Source organism: Myotis yumanensis, unplaced genomic scaffold (genome assembly GCF_028538775.1).
Source record: "Myotis yumanensis isolate MYYU_CA2020_CCGP unplaced genomic scaffold, mMyoYum1.0.hap1 SCAF_1, whole genome shotgun sequence".
NCBI classification, from domain to species: domain Eukaryota; kingdom Metazoa; phylum Chordata; class Mammalia; order Chiroptera; family Vespertilionidae; genus Myotis; species Myotis yumanensis.
The window spans coordinates 78,994,029-79,017,214 of NW_027223752.1; the positions used below are offsets into that span (position 1 = coordinate 78,994,029).

The following is a 23,186-nucleotide window of genomic DNA, read 5'->3' on the forward strand; positions in this document are numbered from 1 at the left end:
TCATAACAACCAGTAGACTGATCGTATGGTCGCTCAGTCACTTAGGCTTTTATATATATAGATAATCAATTAAACCATCCTTGTAGATATTAAAAAAAATTGTTAGATTCAGATGTGCTCTGAGCCAACATTTTCACCTAAAAATACCTATGTTAAGGATAAAATATTAAATGGCATATTAAACTCACACATTTACTCATTATCCTTGCCTGAATTACCCTTGACCATGACATAGACATTGATGATCAGTCAGAGGTAATGCCCACACATGCAAAAGATAAGAAACCCCATCAACAAAGGATGATATTCTTCTGTAACCTGTTTCTCTGATTCCTACTCTTTTCCCTGATGAGTAAGACTGTACTATTCCAACAAAAGAAGAAACACAAAGGAGAATGATGAGTACACATCGTTTCTTAGATTTTCCAGTCTGGTTTGAAATAATATCAACAATCCAGGAAGCAATCAGAATTGACAAGCAAAGAATTGTAATCACACCCGGCCAGTGTGGCTCAGTGGTTAAGCGTTGACCCATGCACCAAGAGGTCACAGGTTCCATTCCCAGTCAGGGCACATGCCTGGTTTGGGAGCTTGATTCCCAGTAAGGGGTGTGCAGGAGGCAGCCTATCCATGTTTCTCTCTCATCAATATTCCTATCTCTCTCTCCCTCTTCCTTCCTCTCTCTCTAAAAAAAGAATTATAATCACTATGAAGATATTGTTGTATTGTTTTAACGTATTCAGCTAAGGTTTGAACACACTCAGCTTTGCATGCATTCCAAGATTGTTCCCTCGATGACTCAAGTATGAAATGAATGTTACTTCCATTTGAAAAAATGTTGGACTTCTTACTCCACCTGCTGCTCACTGCTAAAACTGTGCTTTGGTGGCTGGTTTCTTGGCTGTGAACAGACACACCTTCTATGCAACAGATAGTGCCTGGGAGTGGCCTGAAATGTTCTTCCCCTTGTTGTTTTGGAGCTGGTCAAGGGCCTTGGGGTTCATACATCTAGTTCAACCTTCATTTGACAGATGGTTTGATGGCCCTTTATTTGAATAGGCAAAAAGCAGTTACACATTTGCTTTTAACTCTACCATTCACTTGTTTTTAAAAAATCCTGTAAGCAGGACTTTTGTAAAAGAAAATAACAGCATGGATGGATTTTTAGAATATCATGCTAATCAAAATAAGTGAGACAGAAAAAGTCAAGAACCATATGATTTCACTCATATATGGGGTATAAAACTGAAAGCAACAAATGAACAAACAAGAAAAAAAAAATCATAGAGACCACAGGGTGGTGGTTTCCAAAGGGAAGGTGGGGTGGGAGGGACAGTAAAGGGTAAAGGAGGTCAAATATATAGTGATGGAAAGCAACTTGACTTTGGGTGTTAGGCACATGATGCAATATACAGATGATGTGTCACAGAATTGTACACTTGGAAACTATATAATCTTATTAACCAATGTCACCCCAATAAATTTAGTTTTTTATAAAAGGGGGGAATGAAGCATCACCATTGCAGTCATTTTTTAAGCCATTTGAGCTTCCAGACTGTGTATTTGCAGAGCATTTCTCAATCTAACACTTAAGCTTTTTAATCAAGAAGGATAATTTAATTGATTACAAGCTATAAAGATGGCATTCTAAAACTGAGTAGTCTCTTAAAGACTTTTCACATTTAAATGTTGTATAAGTGATAGAATGAGAATGAATTAATACTTGTTTTTTATAAATGTCCCCAATTTAGGAAGAAAAACTTTGAGAAGGAAAGGCAAATGGAAGTTTCAAAATCTTTTTAATGTCACATATCACAATAGCCCACTTAAAACATATGTTCAAGGAAGTAGAACTTGGGGGATGGGAGCATGACTTTTACAGTCTGGGAAGTAGAGTGTGGTGAAGTCACACACCTCGACTTTAGGGTACTGGGCAGAAGTCTCAATTCCTAAGTCATTTAGTGGACACCTTAAATTCCCATCTCCATATTTTACTACTGCACCTGTTGCAATCTCAAAGAATAATAAGATACATATTAAATAAACTAGAAAAACTGAAGTCAACAGATCTAAAGGATGAACTACAATTCAATACAGCCTAACCATTTGCTATATTCGAAAGGAAAAGAGAAATGCTTGATAGGAAAGCATGAAAAGTACATAATTGTATTAGGAGAGGAAGAAACAATTCAGAATTAACAATTCAGAATTAGTTGTTTTGCTCATTCATAAACAAAAAACAATAAATCTCAATCTAGACGTCAGAAACCTCGAGTTCAAGTATCAATCCCATCACCAACTATTTGGCTGTACCCTTAAAAATGTCTAAGTCCACCCAATTACTATCTCTTCATCTGTAAAACTACATTTAATACTGCCTGCCTTTTTCACAGGGAGGTTCTGATAATCAATTAAATGTGAGGATTTCTTTCAGGTCCTACCCTGAAGAAGCACTTTCAGTTAATTTAAGTTTTATTGTTTAATTGATTTCCTCAACATATGAGTAATGCATGTTCATGGTAACAAAATAAAAATTTAAATCGTACAGAAGATATTAAAAAAAGAAGTTTCCTCATCCTCCTTATCACCAAAGGTAACTACTACATGTTTCCTATACAGCCTTCCAGAAATATCCTATGCATATGAATACCTTCTTCTCACACAAATGGTATGATACTATACTAACTTTTCTGAAGTGTTTCCCTTGGTATTGGACATTTTCCATATCTACCCCATTCTTTAACAGCTGCATGGTATTCCTCTGCATAGACATGCCATCTTTTATTTAACCAGTCCTTCTTGATAGATATTTAGGAAGTTGTTTCCAGGTTTTCCTTATTTTAAACAACGATGCAGTGAACACTCATCTGTGACCAGTCGTCTACTTATATTTGCCAATTGGTTCAGTAAGATAAACTGCTAAATATAGAATTGCTGTGCTACAGGCTAAATTTTGATGTCAAATTGCCTCATTTATTGGTTGTATCAACTTCCACCAAGAGAATCTAAGTTCAGCCAATACTTACTATGATCAACACTTTAAAAAAAATGTTTAAAGTGTTTTTTTCTGTATATAGTTTCATTAGGAAATTTAGCACCAAGAAAACTAATAAGGATTTTTTAAATATTTGTAAGCAACCTAATTTATGTTTACATCATCTCTTTGAAGCAATAAAGAACCTACAATTCCCATTTATCAAAAGAAACAAAAGTAAAAATGATTTTAAAATGGAGGCATAAGACATTCTAAAAAGGAGAGTACTGGTTGCCACAAACTGAATTACCTTAGCCATCATCAAAATGAATGGCCTTGGTATCATCACTGTTATTACCCTAGAATTTTATCATTAAGCTAAAAATTTAGATGGCTCTAACTGCTAGACACTTGTCTATGTTTCCCATGGTTTTAAAGGTGTTCCTATAATGCTCCTATCTTCTACCTAGAATGCTGTAACAATAAAAAAAATTATGCATGAGGGGAAAAAAATGAGGCACAAGAAATGCTCTGTCCTGAGTTAGTCCTGCCCTAATTTTACAGTAGAAAGGAGTACTACTAAAAAGCTGGTGTACTTTAATTTTTTCCTGCTAGATTTTTTAAAAATTATCCAATCCTATTATTCTGTACATAGAATAAACACAGCACATTTTTACAAATAAATTCTAGTTTAAATTTAACAAAAATCTACTCTTGCCAATTCATTATTAATAGTTTAAGAAATAGTTAAGAAAAAAATAAACACTAAAATTATCTATGGAATCTAGCATTTCAAATATCATAATAAAAAATACAGAATTATATAAGCAGCTCTTTAAAAATCTCTTTATTTAATGATTGACAAAGAATTCAAAGGTAAAAAGTAGCAAAGATACAAAGTATAGACAAAATAATCAAGCTTGAATAATATATAAAACAAATGAGTTTAAAACAGAAAAAGAGAATAAAATAGTGAAACGGGATTCTACAGATTAAAACCTCTGGGTACTATAATTCCTGTTTCAATCTCACAATTTAGAGAATCTGCTGCCTGCATTAAATCAAAAAGTTTAATGGCCTTAGAACTAGGAAAATATAAAATCCAATGTGAATTAAAGCTCTTATGTAAACCTGGCCCTTGGGAGAGCAATAATTTTTTAGTTACTGAGCTTTCAACCACCAAGAGGAGGGTACTTCAACTAATGCATCAAAAGCAAATGAAACAAGACAGGATTCTCCTGATCTGAAATCCCAAAAGGACACGGCCTAAAACAGTGATGGAGAACCTTTTGAGCTCGGCGTGTCAGCATTTTGAAAAACCCTAACTTAACTCTGGTGCCGTGTCACATATAGACATTTTTTTGATATTTGCAACCATAGTAAAACAAAGACTTATATTTTTGATATTTATTTTATATATTTAAATGCCATTTAACAAAGAAAAATCAACCAAAAAAATGAGTTCACGTGTCACCTCTGACATGCATGTCATAGGTTCGCCATCACTGGCCTAAAAACACTCTCTCTAGCTTGCACCACCTACCTGCTAAATACTTTCTAAATAGACGCTAATTGAGGAAAACCAGAAGCTTCACGGAGAAAGGTGGCATGTGAGCTCAGCATGTGAACGGAAAGTATAAAAATTACAACAGTAGAGGTCGGGTTGCAAACTACAGAATTATGGCTAACTTAAGCAGAAAAGGAATTTACTAGAAGAATTTCAGGTAGCTTGTAAAATCCATGAGAAGTCTAGAGGCTGCGATGTAGGGGGATGGAGGGGGAGAAAACAAGCAGGAAGCAGGAATCTGAGAACTCAGCCACAGTAACGTAAGAGAAATACACTAGTTAGGATGCCATGGTACCTGCCATAATGAGTCTCCAATTCTCCTGCAGCTATATGTCATTACCTCAAGATTCAAAGCCCAATAAAGCATGTTTCTGAGCCAATGGGCAAAATTTCAGCAAGGACAGATAATAGTATTAAATCAATGTTGATTTCCTGATTTTGACAGTTGTGCTACAGTTATGTAAGAACTTCCCTTGCTTTGGGGAAATACACTTTTTAAGTGTTTATTTAAACTATTCGTGATTAAGGGTAAAGTGACATCATGTCTACCATTTCCTTTTAAAGATTTTTTAAATCTTTATTTAAAAAAATATAGTATGTGCTTATGTGGAAAAAGAGATGGGAGGAAAAGGGACAGGTACTTGGCCTGTCCAACTAAACTAAAGTGATCATCTGAGGGGTTGGGAGGTAGGATTCTAACCAGTCTGTTAGATTCCAAAATATACATCATCGACCACTGTGTGATATCTCCCCCTGAAAGAAAGATTTTAAAAAACACAGGTGGGAGGGGGGAATAAAAAGGAAGACAGACAGACAAAATGCAGAATACTTAGTAGGCCTGAGAAGTTATACCCTGGTTATTTATTTGTCTATGAACTTATATGAACTACTACCTTGACCATAATTCTCCAAGTTGAACACTAAAGCTTGGGATCACCATGGTGCCACCCACCAGAGAGGACACTCATCCTCAAGTTCCAACAGCACCTTCTCCTCCCCTCCCTGCCCACCAGGAAGTCAAGCAGAAAACAGATGAGGTGTAAACCTGAGCCCCGCTCCCCACCAAGTCTATCTAAAAACCACTTTCTTTCAGTCTACTTCCACGTTGTAAAAATGAAAAACAAATCAACTCGGCTGCTTAATTTCTCCTTCCAATGCATGGAAAATATGTGCTCTTCAAACAATGTTTTCTGGTCACCTCTTAATTCAATGATTCTCTTGGCCAGCGGTTCTCAACCTGTGGGTCGCGACCCCTTTGGGTGTCGAACGACCCTTTCACAGGGGTCGCCTAAGACCATCGGAAAACACATATATAATTACATATTGTTTTGTGATTAATCACTATGCTTTAATTATGTTCAATTTGTAACAATGAAATTGGGGGTCACCACAACATGAGGAGCTGTTTTAAAGGGTCGCGGCATTAGGAAGGTTGAGAACCACTGCTCTTGGCTATGAAGAGAAAAATACTTTCTAAAACTTAATAGGAATTGTTCTACAAAATCGTACTGACATATAAAAGAAACAGCAAGCTCAAACATAACCTGGGAGCTAGGTGAAGAACAGTTAGGGAAAACTGGAAGCCAAGCTTTGTCTTTAGGAAAATACTCATTTTTTACCAACCGTTGCTCCCAGAATACTCATAACTTCTTTGAAAGGACTTGGAGTTTGTGAATCTGCAATAGGGGTTAAGCCTTCTTCAATAATATAAGACTAGGCTCGAATAGCCCATACATTAAACAAGGACATGTTATTTTATTATCAGCCTTGTAGCAAAAAGAAAGCATGAAGGTGAAATAGCCTACTCCTCAATATCATTCTAACTACTGGGATGTGAACTTGAGATTCACACTCAACAGAACCACAGATTCCAAATCCTCTATTTAAATGAAATTCACACTGCATTAGACTTTGAAAAGGAATACTAGATATTTTAAATTTTTCCCAAAATGCAGCTGTAATTGTTCCTTTTATACCAAAGATGATCGAAATCTAATTATGGTGACTATTTCACAGAAAACACACCCATTAACAAAATCTCTCAGCATTAGTAACTTCTCATAGCTAAATACAAAAATGAAGGAATCACAAGCACTGGTAACCCAATAATATATGGATTTTTGGTAACAGTCCTGTCATCCCAATGATGCTTTGCTTAGATTAATTATATTAAAATGTGTTTACTGCTCTAGCCGGTTAGTCTCAGTGGATAGAGCATCAGCCTGTGGACTGAAGGGTCCCAGGTTCAATTCCGGCCAAGGGCACATGCTCCCAGTAAGGGGCATGCAGGAGGCAGCCAATCAATGATTCTCTCTCATCATTGATGTTTCTATCGCTCTCTTCCTCTCTGAAAATTTTTAAAATGTGTTTACTATCCTACAACATAAGTTTGACTTGGTGTTAAAAAAAAAAAAAATAGGGATCAGCTCTGGCTGGTGTAGCTCAGAGGCTGAGCATCGACCTATCCACCAAAAGGTCACCAGTTGGATTCCCCCACAGGTCACATGCCTGGATTATGGGCTCAATCCCCAGTTGGGGCGTGCAGGAGGCAGCTGATGGATGTGATGTTTCTCTCATCCATGTTTCTTTCTCTGTCTCTCTCTCCCGCTCCCTTCCTCTCTCTCTAAAATCAATAAAAACGTATTTTATAAAAAAAATAGGGATCAGATATATTTATATCAGTACTTAATAGCAAGAGGACACAAATGTGGGGCTGTTAGTGTACAACAGGTAACTCTATCAGTCTCCTATGTAGTTTTTCATTTTCATCCTGGGTGCACATACCAATGGCCGGTAAGGAAAGCACCCCTGGGAGCGGTGTTCTTTACAAAAATTGTCTTTTTAGCAAGTTAAGGCTGACTGACATCAGGTTGGTCAAATTCTAAAAACATCATCCTAGCAACATCCGGATAAAATTAAGCATATCGGTTTGTATTTTTTTCAACATCCTCTGACAAAATCCACTCAAAAGTGAAATATCTATAACATATATCTATCCAGTGCTCCTTTTTCAGACAAAACCAAAATGTTGATTTGCATCCAAAAGAAAATAAAAGCATAAAGCCTTTACTCTTGGCACCTCAAAACACACACACACACACACCACGCCTATGGCTTCTAACAAAAGAAAATGAAATTTCAAAAGGAATGAATCTAATGCCCCAATAAGTTAATCGGTAGCTTCTATAAAATTGAAATAATTGTGTCAGTATGGTCTTTAATTCTTCCTTTGTTATTTCAAAGTGCATCTGGGAACAGTGCCATCTGAACAGAAAACACCTTTACAATAACTTAATTTCTAAAAAAGGCTAGAAAGTTGTGCTGTGGTGCGGTTAGGACCAAATGAGCTACCCGACCTCTTTAGAGGCCAGCTGCCCAGTACGGTGGGACATAATCACAGGAAACAGCAGCAGCGGGTTAGGACCTAATTCTCCAAGAACCACAGCCTGGTGGTCTCAAATTAAGAGCTTGCCATTTTCCATCCAAGCAGAGACTGTGACTGTTAAGGATGACAAATACCTGGAAACCATAGTCTGCAAATGGTGCATAGCCCAAACCACCCCCAGACCCACCCCCCGAAAAAAAAAACCCTTCTCAGCCATTCTCACTCTGACTATGGTGTGTTCCCTGAGTCCCCAAGCAAAGAAGTCATTTTAAATATAGGGACAGATGTTGAGGGAGTATAATTCTAAAGACCGAGTAACAAGATAATTTCCAATTCCCTGCTTTCAACAAAATTGAAGGAGAGCCTAATCCAGTTGACAGTTGACAGATCATTAACATTTTTTATAATAATGATTTTTGCCTATAATTAGAAAGGTATTCAAAGAATGGAGTGACACATATAATGAAACTCCAACCATTACAATCTACCCATGTTTTTCAGTGCTTACATCTATAAAAACAAAAATTAGGAAAACAAATGACACTGAATCCTGTCTCATCCAGGCAATAAGTAATTTTCATCTATGGATACCTTAGTAAATTCACTAGGGAAAATAAGAACATTTACAATAAAATTACCTTTATGTGTAATAATTGCTAATCAAAATAAACTATATTAATCAATGTACTCTTAACTCAATATAAAGAAAAAATATATCTAAGGTTATAAAACATGTTTTTAATCAAAACTTGTTACAAAGAAGCAGAAAAGGTGATCACTAAAATATTTTTGAGCTAAAAAATACAGGGTAGGGCAAAAGTAGGTTTACAGTTATGAGTATGCAAAAGTTTATTTTTATATTATCCTATCTAATAAAGAGGGAATATGCTAATTGACCATCACACCTCACAAGATGGCAGCACCGACAGCCAATAGAGGGAATATGCTAATTGACTGTCACACCCTCAGAAGATGGCGGTGCCCACAGCCACAAGATGGCAGCACCCAGTCCCCTTAGCCCCGCCTCATCCAGCCTGAGTCCCCCAGTCCCCTCAGCCCCACCTCATCCAGCCGGATTCCCCCAGTCCCCTCAGCCACACCGGGGGGCAGCAGGCACCACGCGCCTCATCCAGCCTCAGTCTCCCCGTCCCTTTAGCCCTGCCTCATCCAGCTGGAGTCCCCAGTCCCCTCAGCCCTGCCTCATCCAGATGGAGTCCCCCTGTCCCCTAGCCCTGTAGGGGAAGGCAGTTGGGGTCAATCAAGCCAGCAGGGAAGGGCAGTTGGAAGCAATCGGGCCAGCAGGGGAGGGCAGTTGGGGACGATCATGCCAGCAGGGGAGCAGTTAGGCATCAATCAGGCCGGCAGGGGAGCAGTTAGGGGCAATCAGGCAGGCAGGCGAGTGGTTAGGAGCCAGCAGTCCCGGATTGTGAGAAGGATGTCCCAGATTGGAGAGGGTGCAGGCTGGGCTGAGGGACACCCCCACCCCCGCTCCCTGTGCATGAATTTCGTGTACCAGGCCTCTAGTTTATTAATCATTGTTATTTTCCATATTCATAACTGTAAACGTACTTTTGCCCCATCCTGTATATTACATTGAATTAAGTTCCGTAGGAGATGCAGAATTGAAACACAAGCTAATTATGTGCATATTTGCATAACCCATGGACACAGACAATAGTGTGGTGAAGGTCTGGGGGGGGGGGGGGGCGGGGGCAGGGTAGAGGAGATCAGTGGGGGGGAGGGCAAGGAGACATCTATGATACTTTCAACAATAAAGATAAATTTTTTTAAAAACACAAGTTAAAAGGAATAAGGAATAATGTAAATCTTCTCACTGGTAAAGAGTTGAATGTGATTCTTAAATGAATGATGGTGACTATGTAATAGCAATGATGTGATGGTTCCATTTAATATGTCTATATATATACAATATGCTGGAAATTTTATTATCTGACACTATCTGAACCATTGACTTAAAATGTTAGATAGAAATGTTAAAGTACAGCATCATACATAATTTATCAAAAATAGTTCAGGCAGAATACAAGCAGAAAGTTTTAAGAACCAGTTAGCTGTATCAATAATGGAAATATGGCCCTGACCGGTTTGGCTCAGTGGATAGAGTGTCAGGCCGTGGACTGAAAGGTCCCGGGTTTGATTCCGGTCAAGGGCTTGGTTGCAGGCTTGATCCCCAGTAGGGGGCGTGCAGGAGGCAGCTGATCAATGTTTCTCTCTCATCGATGTTTCTAACCCTCTATCCCTCTCCCTTCCTCTCTGTAAAAAATCAATAAAAATATATATTTTTTAAAAATAATGGAAATATGTAAGTGAAATGATGGTAAGAAAAACAAACCTCAAAACGGTACACACTAGAAAGGATAAGGATGCCAAAACATTACAGTGTCTGAGCAGCATTTTGCAACAGGAGAGTCAATTTCATGGGTTTTGAAGAGCTAATCTTAAAGAAATTTTGGGGGGGATACTTAAGCACATTCAGCTTTTAACCAAAAGTACTTCATTCTTTCTTGAAAGGAAGAAAGAAAGAAAGAAAGGAAGGAAGGAAGGAAGGAAGGGAGGGAGGGAGGGAGGGAGGGAGGGAGGGAGGGAGGGAGGGAGGAAGGGAGGGAGGGAGGAAGGGAGGAAGGAAGAAAGGAAGGAAGGAAGGAAGGAAAGAAAAGAAAAGAAAGCAAGCTCATTTAGTTTGAGCTTTTAATCTGTCTGACACTATAAGGGTGACTCCTTCCAGCAACAATGAAGGGGCAAGTGCCTTAGAAACCTGCCAGCAACTTTGATTTGACATCTGTCTTCTTCCAGGTTCATAGTAAACTTGAACATCAAAGTCAAAGATTCCTTTTACTGAGTGAAATGGTAGCAATAAAAATGTCAAATGTCAAATCCTCAGGCAAAGGGTTTACACTATTGTTTGCAAAGCAAAAGTTTGGTCAGGAAAAAATGCCTCGAATTACTACCTTCCTTAATGCAGCTATAAATAGCTACCTTATCTTTTATTAGACATCCTATATAATAAAAGCCTAATATGCTAAATGTCTGGTCATCCATTCAACCAATCAAAGCATAATATACTAATGATATGCTAAGGCCGCTCAACCACTCACTATGATGTGCACTGACCACCAGGGGACAGACAGTCAACCGGTCGACCAGTCACCATGATGTGCACTGACCACCAGGGGGCAGACACTCCGACCAGTAGGTTAGCTTGCTGCTGGGGTCCGGCCGATCGGTACTCAGCAAGACGGGCAGGACACAACCTGGAGCCCTCCCATGGTCCCTCCCCAGCTGGCCAACCTCCTGTGTCCCTGATCATGCACCGGTGGGATCCCTCGGCCTGGCCTGCGCCCTCTCACAATCCAGGACCCCTCGGGGGATGTTGGAGAAACGGTTTCGGCCTGATCCCGCTCAACACAGGAGCCGCCCCTAGTGGTCAGTGAGCTCCCACAGGGGGAGTGCTGCTCAGCCAGAAGCCAAGCTCACAGCTGGCGAGTGCAGCAGCGGTGGTAGGAGCCGCTCCCATCTCCACAGCAGTCGGACATCCCCCGAGGGCTCTCAGACTGCGAGAGGGCGCAGGCCGGGCTGAGGGACACCCTCCAAATGCACAAATTTCATGCACCAGGCCTCTAGTAAATTATTAAAACACTAGAGGCCCAGTGCACAGATTTGTGCACCAGTGGGGTCCCTTGGCGTAGCCTGCGGGGATCGGGCTGAAACCAGCAGTCCAACGCCGCCTGACGCTACTGCCTGCTGCTCCTGCTTATCCCCGCCCCACTACACCTGCAGCCACCACTGCCACTCAGTAGGCTCGCTGCCACTCTGCTGCGGTCTCCAGGCTGCGGCAGCCAACCATGAGCCCTGCATCTGGTGCCTGTTGGTCGGCTGAGCGGCACTCCCTCTGTGGGAGCACATCGACCACCAGGGGGCAGCTCCTGAATTGAGCATCTGTCACCTGGTGGTCAGTGCGCATCGTAGCAGCTGGTTGACTGGTCGTTTGGTCACTTAGGCTTTTATATATACAGACTAGAGGCCCGATGCACAAAATATCTGGAAGAGTAGGCCTTCCTTCCCCTGGCTGCCGGCACCGGCTTCCCTCCAGCACCCAGGACCCAGGCTTCCCTCCTCTGGCCACTGGCAGGCACCCGGGACCTGGGCTGCTTCCCTCTTCCGGCTGCCAGCAGGCACCCGGGATTCAGGCTGCTTCCCTCCTTGGGCCACCCGCAGGCACCCAGGATCCAGGCTGGCTTCCCTCCAGCCGCCTGCAGGTACCTGGGATCCCGGCTGGCTTCCCTCTGGCCCCAGCTTCATCAGGAAGGTCGTCCAGAATGACGTTCGGAAGGACGTTTGGTCTAATTAGCATATTACCCTTTTATTATTATAGATGATTAAAAGCAGCTGCCATATAGATATGGAGCAAAAAAGCTAAGATCTGACATCCACAATAACTGAAGATGGTATCAGTATTACCTTAAAGCCTTATAACCATATCGAAACATCGGGGAAAAAACAGGTATGTGAAAAGCATCACTCAACAGTCCTCCACACATCCCCCTTTTCAAATCTCAAAGTCACTACAGAGGCAAGTTAGGGTAGTCATTGAAAGAACAGGTCCTCAAACCAAAATGCCTGGGTTGAATCCAGGCTTTGCAATTTGCTGGCTGAGTGATAAAGGATAAATTATTTAACCTCTCCTCACTGTGAGTTACTTAACTGTGCCTAAGTTTTCTCATCTCATACCAAGTGCTCAATAATTGTAAATTACTATCATTAACTATAAGGAGGAAAAGAGGGGGGGAAATTCCAAGGAAAGCCAATAGGCCTTGACTTTCTCTTTGCTAATAGCTCATCAAAAAGATGAATATAATACTAACAAACCCCAGTATCTGGGGGTTTTTTTTAATAAAAAAAATTTTTTAAGTATACATTGCATCAAGTACCTCATGCTCCCAGTGGGTACTCAATGAAGATAATCTACACTAATAAAAGAGAAACATGGTAATTGGCGTACGACCGCTACCCTTCCCATTGGCTAATCAGCGTATCCTTATGCAAATTAACTGTCAGCCAAGATGGCGGCCGGCAGCCATGCACTGAAGCGAGCAGGGAGGCTTGCTTCCTCCAGGGACTGCAGGCTCCAACATTCCCCGCCTCACTTGCCGGACTCTCAACTGCAACTCTAAGCAACTATTACTATGTTGCAAATAAGAAGCTAAACAAAACCGGCTGTCAGTCAACCCCGGACCGCAACATTGTATCCATGTTTTCAGCAGCGAGGCCTCAGAGCTAAAGCTGGCCCAGAATAAAAAAAAAGAAAGAAAGAAAACAAGGAGCGGTTGGGAGCTTTTAGTCAACTGCCAGCGGGAAAACAGCCCTCAGCCCCTCAGCCAGCCTGGCCAGGCACCCCAGTGGGGACCCCCACCCTGATCCAGGACACCCTTCAGGGCAAACCAGCCGGCCCCTACCCGTGCACCAGGCCTCTATCCTATATAGTAAAAGGGTAATATGCCTCCCAGCACCGGGATCAGCAGAGCAGCGAGGCCTCCCGGCACCAGGATCAGCATGACAGGGGGCAGCGCCCAAACCCCCTGATCGCCCTGCGGCTCTGTGTGTTACAGGGGGCGGGGCCACAACCTCTCTATCTGCCCTGCTCTGTGCCTGATAGGGGGGAGCTCCCCAATCCCCCGATTGCCCTGCGGCTCTGTGTTTGACAGGGTGCAGCACACCAACCCCCTGATCGGCCCTGCTCTGTGTGTGACAGGGTGCAGCGCTCCAACCCCCCCCCCGCCCCCCACGGGCCCTGCTCTGTGTGTGACAGGAGGCGGTGCCCCAACTCCCCTATCGGCCCTACTCTGTGAGTGACAGGGGGCAGCGCCCCAACCCCCCTGATGGACCCTGCTCTGTTAGTGACAGGGGGCAGCGCCCCAACCCCCTGATTGGCCCTGCTCTGTGAGTGACAGGGAGCAGCACCCCAACCCCCTGATTGGCCCTGCTCTGTGTGTGACAGGGGGCAGCGCCCCAACCCCCCTGATGGGCCCTGCTCTGTGAGTGACAGGGGGCAGCACCCCAACCCCCTGATCGGCCCTGCTCTGTGCGTGACAGGGGGTGGCGCCGCAACCTCCCCATCGACCCTGCCTTGAGTGTAACAGGGGGCGGTGCCCCAACCCCCCAATCAGTCTACCCTGAAAGTGACTGAGGGTGGCATTGCAACCTCCTGATCCGCCCTGCTCTGTGCATGACGGGGGTAGCGCCCCAACTCCCCAATCGGCCCTGCTCTGAGCCTGACCAGGGGCTGCACTTAGGGATTGGGCCTGCCCTCTGCCACCCGGGAGCAGGCCTAAGCCAGCAGGTCATTATCTCCCGAGGGGTCCCAGACTGTGAGAGGGCACAGGCCGGGCTGGGGGACCCCTCCCCCAGTGCACAAATTTTTGTGCACCGGGCCTCTAGTTAGTTTTATGATATACTAGAGGCCTAGTGCATGAATTCATGTACCAGTGGGATCCCTTGGCCTGGCCTGCGAGATTGGGCCAAAACCGGCTCTCCAACATCTCCCGAGAGGTTCCAGACTGCAAGAGGGTGCAGGCCAGGCCGAGGGACCCCACCAGTGCACGATTGGGGCCGGGGAGGGACACAGGAGGTTGGCTAGCCAGGGAGGGACTGCAGGAGGGCTCCAGGGCATGTCCGGCCCATCTTGCTCAGTCCCGATCAGCCGGACCCTAGCAGCAAGCTAACCTACTGGTCAGAGCGTCTGCCCCCTGGTGGTCAGTGCACATCATAGCAACTGGTTGACTAGGTGACTGTCTGCCCCCTGGTGGTCAATGCACAACATAGTGAGCTGTTGAGCAGCCTTAGCATAATATTAGCATATTACGCTTTGATTGGTTGAACAGATGACTGCACGACCAGACACTTAGCATATTAGGCTTTTATTATATAGGATGCTTACTCACACTCTGCAGGCTTTGGGTTCGTACCATCTGCAGAAGGACTGATTTAGGAGCAAGAGACTCGCAGATGCTATGTGCTCAACTAAGTTACCTTGGAGTATTATGTACTTAGAAGTTTTTTTATCTAGTTTTATTTTGTCTTGTTTTCCATTTACAAGCCATGTATGTGCCGTGATGGGTCTAAATACAGAAAGCAAAGGCTGTATGTAAACAGTACTAAATTCCAGAGTTAGGCACCTAGTCCTTATACATAGCTAAAACTCTATTATGATTTTTTTTCTTTCTGATCATTTCAATTAATCTCCATTTTTGGCACAATGGGATGTGAGAACAAGGTCTCAGGTAGGCCATCTATCTTGTCCCATTTAATCTTTAGGCACCAATAACATTATTGTTGGCAAGCCTAAATGTGAACAGTACTTCAGAATCTGAATGTGGAAGGGACCTTACAGGTCACTAACCCAAACCAAAATGAAGGAATAATCTTTCCCACATCTCTTCAGCCAGCTTTGCCTGAAAACACGATGGTGGGGCGCGCTCCCTCCTGAGAGCATGCCAGTGCCTTTTCCTCCCCATCGCCCACCCCCACCCCCCCCCCAAAAAATACGATGGTGGTGGTAACAGTGATAGAAGTGGTGGGGGCTGCAACTGTTATTTATGCCCCAGGCACTGTGCCACACCATGTGTAACACATTGAATCAAACTGTGAAGTGAGAAACTCCTAAAAGAAAATATAAGATGGAATTTTAAAAAACATGCCAAAAAAGATAAAGCCTAAAACTTTAACAGAAAGGGTTACAACATTAGCATAAATGAAAAGAATATTATTCATCCTCTAAATGATAGACCGTCGTTTTACTCAATTTAGTTCAACACAGATAAATACAACAGAAGCACCTTCATTCACTCACTTTAACGAGGTAAAGACAGTTGTTATTAAAGGCCTTTGCAACAGACACTTCAGTAAGTCCCAAAAGAACCATTACTACAATTTCTATCCTATATAATAAAAGCCCAATATGCTAAGTGTCTGGTCATCTGGTGGGCCGTTCAACCAATCAAAGTGTAATATGCTAATGATATGCTAAGGCTGTTCAACTGCTCCCTATGATGTGCACTGACCACCAGGGGGCAGACGCTGACGCCCCAACCAGTAGGTTAACTTGCTGCTGGGGTCCCGCCGATCGGGACTGAGTGAGATGGGCCAGAAACACTCTGGAGCTTCCCGCAGCCCCTCCCTGGCTGGCCAACCTCCCGCGTCCCTCTCTGGCCCCGATCGTGCACAGGTGGGGTCCCTCGGCCTGGCCTGTGCCCTCTTGCAATCTAGGACCCCTAGGGGGATATCAGAGCCAGTTTCGGCCCAAAGCTATGACACACACTGACCACCAGGGGGCAGATGCTCAGTGCAGGAGCTGTGCCCTTGTGGTCAGTGCGCTCCCACAGGGGAAGCGCTGCTCAGCCAGAAGCTGGTCGAGTGCAGTGACGGGAGTGGGCCTAAGCCATCAGTCAGACATCCCCCAAGGGCTCCCAGACTGGGAGAGGGCACAGACCAGGCTGAGGGACCTCCCCCACCCTGAGTGCACAAATTTTGTGCACCAGGCCTCTAGTTAAAACATGATCCCTGTAGACAAGGAGTGTCTACTTTGTTTTCAGTAAAGTGGTGATTGGTTCACAAAAATTAAGAGATAAAATGTAGTGGAGTCCAGGGCAACTCAGTATAAATCCCAGTTCTGCCACCAGCTATGACAGTAGGCAAGTCTGTTAACCTGTCAAATTGAAGATGTTACATATATACGTATACATGAAGTTGTTTAAATAACTTTAGGCTGCTTTAAAAATAAAGTTATTATAGTTATATACAGTTATATGTATATATAAGTAATGTTGTTATAAAGGTAACATGTGCACACTAAATTGACCTGAGTTTCCCTCATTCCCTGATAAGCTGGCACTGGGTATTACTTCATACCTCACTCATATTTTACTTCTTACCTACCTTGACCTTAACAAGGTTAAGTATGTTACACTTGAAATCTTTTTCCAACTCTGTATTTCTGTATACAACTATCTTCAGGGACGTCTTACTTACTGTGCCCTGAAGATATAGCAAATAATTCAGTTATAGGAAATTTTGCCTCAATACAGAAATTTTTTTTACCTATGCACATGAGAATTCAAAACATAAAGGCAGTTCTGTACTATAAATGTTAAAATAACAGAACAGCTCACAAAAAGACAGTAATCTAACTCCTTTAGCTGGGATATCAGTAGAGTAGCAGTTTGTCCATATCATTCCCTGCCGTGATCTCTAAGAACTTTCCTTATGAATGTTACAATGACAGACCGATCATATCGCTATTAAAATTCAGCCCTGATTGCTGAAACACTTATTGATTGAAAATGCAAAAAGACAAAGGCCAGTGGCCTGATTCCTACATACATATAATAAAAGAGAACTACGTACTACACTTTAAAGAGAGAGAGAGAACTATGCATCTGATCCCATCCCCAAGTAGTACGAGTCCAGTCCATCCGGCCATTCTTTCATTCTATAAACATTTATTATGTGCCTACTGTGTGCCAGGCATAGCACAGTGAACACAACAGACTGAAAAATAAATTTAAAAATCCCTTCTCTCCTAATAGCAGGACCGTCTCCCTGTAGGTAAGGCTGCCCAAGCGTTAAGTCCTGGAGACCACGCCCTGGCCTCACTCCCACCCACTCACACTGACACCCACCGAACCCAACCCGCCCCCTAGGCTTGAGCCCCGACACCGCCTCGGGCCCTGGGTTCTGCACTACGGTCCCGGGACCCCTTGGACCGGCGGGAAAGCCCACGGACCGAGTCCGGGCCAACCCGGCGGAGAGGGGGGGCAGGAGGCGCCACGTGCACGCCCGGCGCGCGCTCCCCGCCCCGCCCCGCCCCGCGCAGGCGCGGCCGCCGTCCCCGCGCGCGCGCCCAGGACGCCAGTCACGGCTCTTGGCTCGCGACCCGGACCCCACCAGCCCGGTCCCGACTCCCCGAACCTTCGCCTCTTACCGGCGCTCTGGCTCCGGCGCCGCGGCCTCCCTGCTCCCGGCGTCCGCCCCGCGGGGCGCCTCGTCCACGGCCGCCGCGGAAGCCCCGACCGCGGCCCCGGCGGCCGCCTCCGTCCCCGCCGCCGCCTCTCGCCGCCGCCGCCGCCGCGGCCCCCGCCCTCTCGCGGTCGCGATCTCCGCCGGGCCGGTCGCGGCCGGGCCGGCGTCCGTGGCCGCCCCGAGCTCCGCGGTCCGCCTGCATCTGGCCGCGGCCGGCGGTGCTGAGCGCGCCGGAGCCGGGCCACGCGGAGACGCCGCGCCCCACCGGAAGCTGCCGCGAGGGGCCCGGTGGCCGCAGCGCGGCGTCCGGGCCGGGACGGAGCTCGGGGCGGGGGCGGGGCGGCCCGGGCCGGGCCGGTGGGGCGGGAGCTGGGCTCGGGGAGGGCCGGGGGCTCCGAGGGAGGCCCGACCAGGGGGAGCCGCAGTGGGGACGGGGTGGGAATGGGGGAGGGACAGTGAAAGGGCAGGTTATGGAACAGTTCGTATAATATAAACTCGTTTTTGTAAAAAAGTATGTATATATATATATATATACACACACACACACAAATATGGGTGTATTTGCATAAAACTACTTTTGCAGTTTAATCTGATTATTAAGAATGAATATGATTTTAAATGGACTGAGCTCGGGGTTCACGAGCAGGTGTGGAGGAAAAGGGGGTGGGTGTCTGGGGGGAGGTGGGTGCGCACTGCAGCCAGCAGCTAGCAGGGGGGAGATCGGCACCAAACTGGAGTCCTCAGGAGGAAGCCTGCGGAGTAACCGCTGTAGCTCACCCTGACTGAGCACAGGAGCCTGAGACCCCGCTCACAGCCCGTCACCCGCATTTGCATGTGAGGAAACAAGCCTAGCGACCTGAGCTCGCCTGGTGTGACAGGGCTGGGCCGCGGGGAGCTAGCATTCTCACTCACCGCTGTCTATTCGAGTGTTTCACTTATTCAGCAGAAATTTTTTGAGACTCATTATTTAATGTTTGGTTTCTTTTATACCTAAATAGTAGTCCATTTTATGGATCAGTCTATATTTTTAACCAAGGCGAAGAAGGGCAATTAGTTATAAGGGTACATGGGAGTCATTTTTAACTTTGTATTACAGAAACCACATGAAATAAAACCAAGGACTTAAAAAAACAACAACTGCCCTCGAATAGCTCACTTCCCACAAGAAAAATACTGCTGTAAACAGATGATTGCAGAAGTGTGCTGAGTACAGTGAGTGGTTCAAGGTGAAGGGCCAGGGAGGAAAATTTAACCTACATCTAAGTGAGGAGTTGCCCAAGGCTTCATGAGAAATAGACCCTTAAGCCAGGGCCTGAGGGTTGAGCAGGAGTTTGCCTGGTTGATATTCTGTGGAGGAGAATTAGAATTCTAGGCAAAGGCATTTGGAAATCAGTGGGAAAATGTAGGCCACAAATAGGGCCTGAATTATGTTGAGCGCCAAGGAGGCAGATAATAGGGACAGAAAGGAGATGGGAGAATTAACAGGACTTCGTGTCCAATTGTAAGTGGGAAGGTCAGGGGGATGAGAAGTTAGGACTGATGCCCAGGTTTCTGGCTTGAATGACCAAGTAGTTGATGCCATTAGTCAAGAGAGGGAATGCAGGAGAGAATGTCAGGATAATAGTATTTCTTAAATATATTTCTATTGATTTCAGAGATGAAGAGAGAGGGAGAGAGAGATAGAAACATCAATGGTGAGAGAGAATAATTGATTGGCTGCCTCCTGCACGCCCCCCACTGGGGATGGAGTCCACAACCAGGGCATGTGCCCTGGCCTGGAATTGAACCATGACCTCCTGGTTCTTAGGTCGATGCTCAACCACTGAGCCACGCTAGCAGGGCAGGATAATAGTATTTTTTAATTCTGCATTTTTCTGTGTTGCTGCTTTTTTTTTTTTCTTAACAGTAGACACTTATTTCTACATTTTTTCTTATTCTTTCCCTCCCTACACTTCTCCAGCCTTTCCCTTTTTATTTATTCCTCCAGGCTCTATTTCCCCTCCCCGCCCCCCTTTTATTCCCCTTGTCTCTGCTTGTAAAATTAAGACTTACCATGGTGTTCAGGATTTATTCATTCCCATGTTAAACTCAAATTAAGTAATCCTACCTCTAGAGAAACACTAAAACAACAGGAAAATGAGAAGAGTAGAGGGAATTGTATCCTTTTCTCTGCACACCATAAAGGAGCTAACAGGAGATACAGATGGATATGAATATTATTTTTTAAGAATCCAGTGGACAACCTGTCCCCCTTGTGTGGCCAGAACTGATAATGGTTTGGTACATTGTCTCTTCCTAATTCTATGGTCAGTGACATAAAGTTGATATCTTGAAATGGGCCACAGTGGAAACTGTTACACCACAGAAATTGGCAAATTTCTGCCAATCGGCTTTGTTGGGGGTGGAGGCAGAAACAGGTTGTTAAGTTGCACGCACACCACAGATTTGGGCTCTCATCAAGGTGAACATCCACATATAAACCTCATGCCAGACATCAGCAGAAATCAAGAGTTTCTTAACTTGGGCATATTTAGAGATAGATCATTTTTTGTGGTGGTAGCTTGTCCTGTGCATTAGTGTTTAAGAGGATCCCAGCCTCTACCACTCAGTTGTCCCCCTTATGAACAGGGGATGTGTTCCAGACCCCAGCAAAGGCCTGAAACTGGGGATAGTACTGAACCCTATACACTGTATCTACAGACCTAAGATAAAGTTTAATTTATAAATTAGACAACAATAGCCCTAGCTGGTTGGACTCAGTGGGTAGAGAGCTTCGGCCCGTGGACCATAGGGTCCCAGGTTCGATTCCTGTCAAGGGCATGTACCTTGGTTGCAGGCTCATCCCCTGCCCCAGCCTAGGTCAGGGTGTGCACAGGAGGCAACTAATCGACATGTTCCTCTCACACTGATATTCCTCTCTGTCTTTCCCTCTTTCTTCCACTCTCTCTAAAAATCAGTGGAAAAATACCCTCAGGTGAGGATTTAAATAAGTAAATAAATAATAAAATTAGACAATAATAATAAAACAATATGACAATATGCTGCAATAAAAGTTATCTGAGCCTGGCCAATGTTGCTCAGTGGTTGAGCATCAATCCATGACGGTTCGATTCCCAGTTGAGGGTTGTGGGCTCGATCCCCAGTAGGGGTTGTGCAGGAGCCGCTGGTCACTGCTGCCCCCCCTATCGCCATCCCCTCCCCGCCCCCCCCCCATCCCCCCGCACTTACCTTGGCTGGCCTGGCGCTGCCTGCTCGCGCCAGCCCCGCCTCCCGCCAACAGGTTGTTCCACCATTCAGTCGATTTGCATATTATGCCTTTATTATATAGGATATGGCATTTTCTCAACTTACTGATAATGGAACCATTTTTTTTTTCAATCAAGCATCTTGAAATAGTCTTAATGAGCAGACTTTGAGGAAGACTGTGTTAGCCCGTTGTTCTGTTTTGCTGGTTGGGAACAATTTGCTCTGCCCCTAGAAGAACACCAGCTACACAAACTGAAGGGAAACACATCACTTGCACCACAAAGTATCTCAAACACCAAGTACTGCCTCACTGTCTCATCCCACTTTGTCCCCTAATAGACCAGGCCTTCGGTCCATTCCCACAGCCATTCCTGATGTCCTTCCTGCCAGATTGCTTGCTGCTTTGTAATGAATATTACCGTGTCAGGCACTTTGAGAAACACTTAACACGGATTATCTCATTTAATCCTTAAAATATTCCTACGAGGTAATGACTCTTTATTATCCCCACCTTAAAAGTGTGAGTCTGAAATTTAGAGAGGTTAAGTAATATGCTGAAAGTCATAGCTCAAAGCTGTGATTTGAACCTGAAGCTCCCAATGCCAGGTTCAGTTGTATAATTATGAGATGTTGCTGCCACTCTAAATGAACTGCTCTTCCGTGTATCAACATGTTTATTCTGCTTATCAGAGAGAGAGATAGAGGAAGAAATTTTTAAAGAATAGGTTCGTGCAACTGTGGGGGCTAGCAAGTCTGAAATGTGCAGTGCAGGACAGAGGGCTAGAATTCCAGCCGGAGTCAGTGCCATAGTCTTGAGTCTGGAGGCAGAATTCCTTCCTCTTTGGCAAACCTCAGTCTTTTCCCTTATGGCCTTCAACTGATTGGATGCGGCTCACCCACATTCTGAAGGGTAATCTGCTTTACCTGAAGCCTATTGACTTAAATGTTATTCACATCTAAAAAATGCCTTCACAGCAACATCTACATGGCTGTTTGACCAAGCAACTGGGTACCATAGCCTAATCAAGTCGACAAATACAATTAACCATCATGTTATGTAAAATACAAAACCATAGAAATGTAGGCATCTTAGATTTTATAGTCAAATTTCCTTATTTTTGCAAATAAAGAATCAGATCAGAGAGGATATGCACTCAATTTATCTGTTATAAATTGCTCACTAAAATTAAGTGGGAATTAAATCCTTCCAAAACACCAATTATTTCTATTTTGAAGACTTGATTAGAACAACTCATCAAGCAGTCAGTTCATTTTATTATGTCTACCCAGAACCATGGATGTTGGGACCACCTTCAGAGCAGGTTGGGGGGGTGGGGGGTGGCGGGGGAGGAGTCTGGAAATAGCTGACACAGTTCTCCCAGAAAGCAGACTTGTCTCTCAGGTCCACTCCTGTCCCTCCTCACCCCACCCTCAACCACTCTAGGCTCACCTCTCACATCTCAGGCTTCCTAGTACTTGGTGCCTCCTTTTGCCTCTGGGCTTACAAACAAGCTCTTCCCTTGTGGGGCCTAAACATTCTTCCCCAACTCCACCCCGCCCCTATTGCCTAGCTAAAGCCCATTCATGTTTCAAGTCTTGGCTTGGAAATTTTTTCCTCAGGGTGTGTTCTCCTCACCATCACTTGACTGGGTTAGATACCCTTCACATGTGCCCTATGGCATGCAGAACCAACCCCCCAGATATTTATCTATACCCCCACTAGGGTCTTGTCCATAGTATCCCCAGCATTAGAGTCTATCACATAATAGACCAGTGATGGCGAACCTATGACACGCATGTCAGAGGTGACACACGAACTCATTTTTTTGGTTGATTTTTCTTTGTTAAATGGCATTTAAATATATAAAATAAATATCAAAAATATAAGTCTTTGTTTTACTATGGTTGCAAATATCAAAAAAATTTCTATATGTGACATGGCACCAGAGTTAAGTTAGGGTTTCCAAATGCTGACATGC

At 44.4% G+C, this 23,186-nt stretch overlaps 1 protein-coding gene across 1 annotated transcript in view; it reads right to left on the minus strand.

Moving 5' to 3' along the window:
* Positions 1 to 18,194, minus strand: part of AVEN (apoptosis and caspase activation inhibitor) — a 170,869-nt gene extending 152,675 nt beyond the window's left edge. Inside the window, exon 1 of the mRNA XM_070425574.1 lies at positions 17,924 to 18,194. Coding sequence (XP_070281675.1) covers positions 17,924 to 18,163 — 240 coding nt within the window. The 5' untranslated portion in view covers positions 18,164 to 18,194. The remainder of the gene's footprint in view (positions 1 to 17,923) is intronic.
* Between the last annotated feature and the right edge of the window lie 4,992 nt (positions 18,195 to 23,186).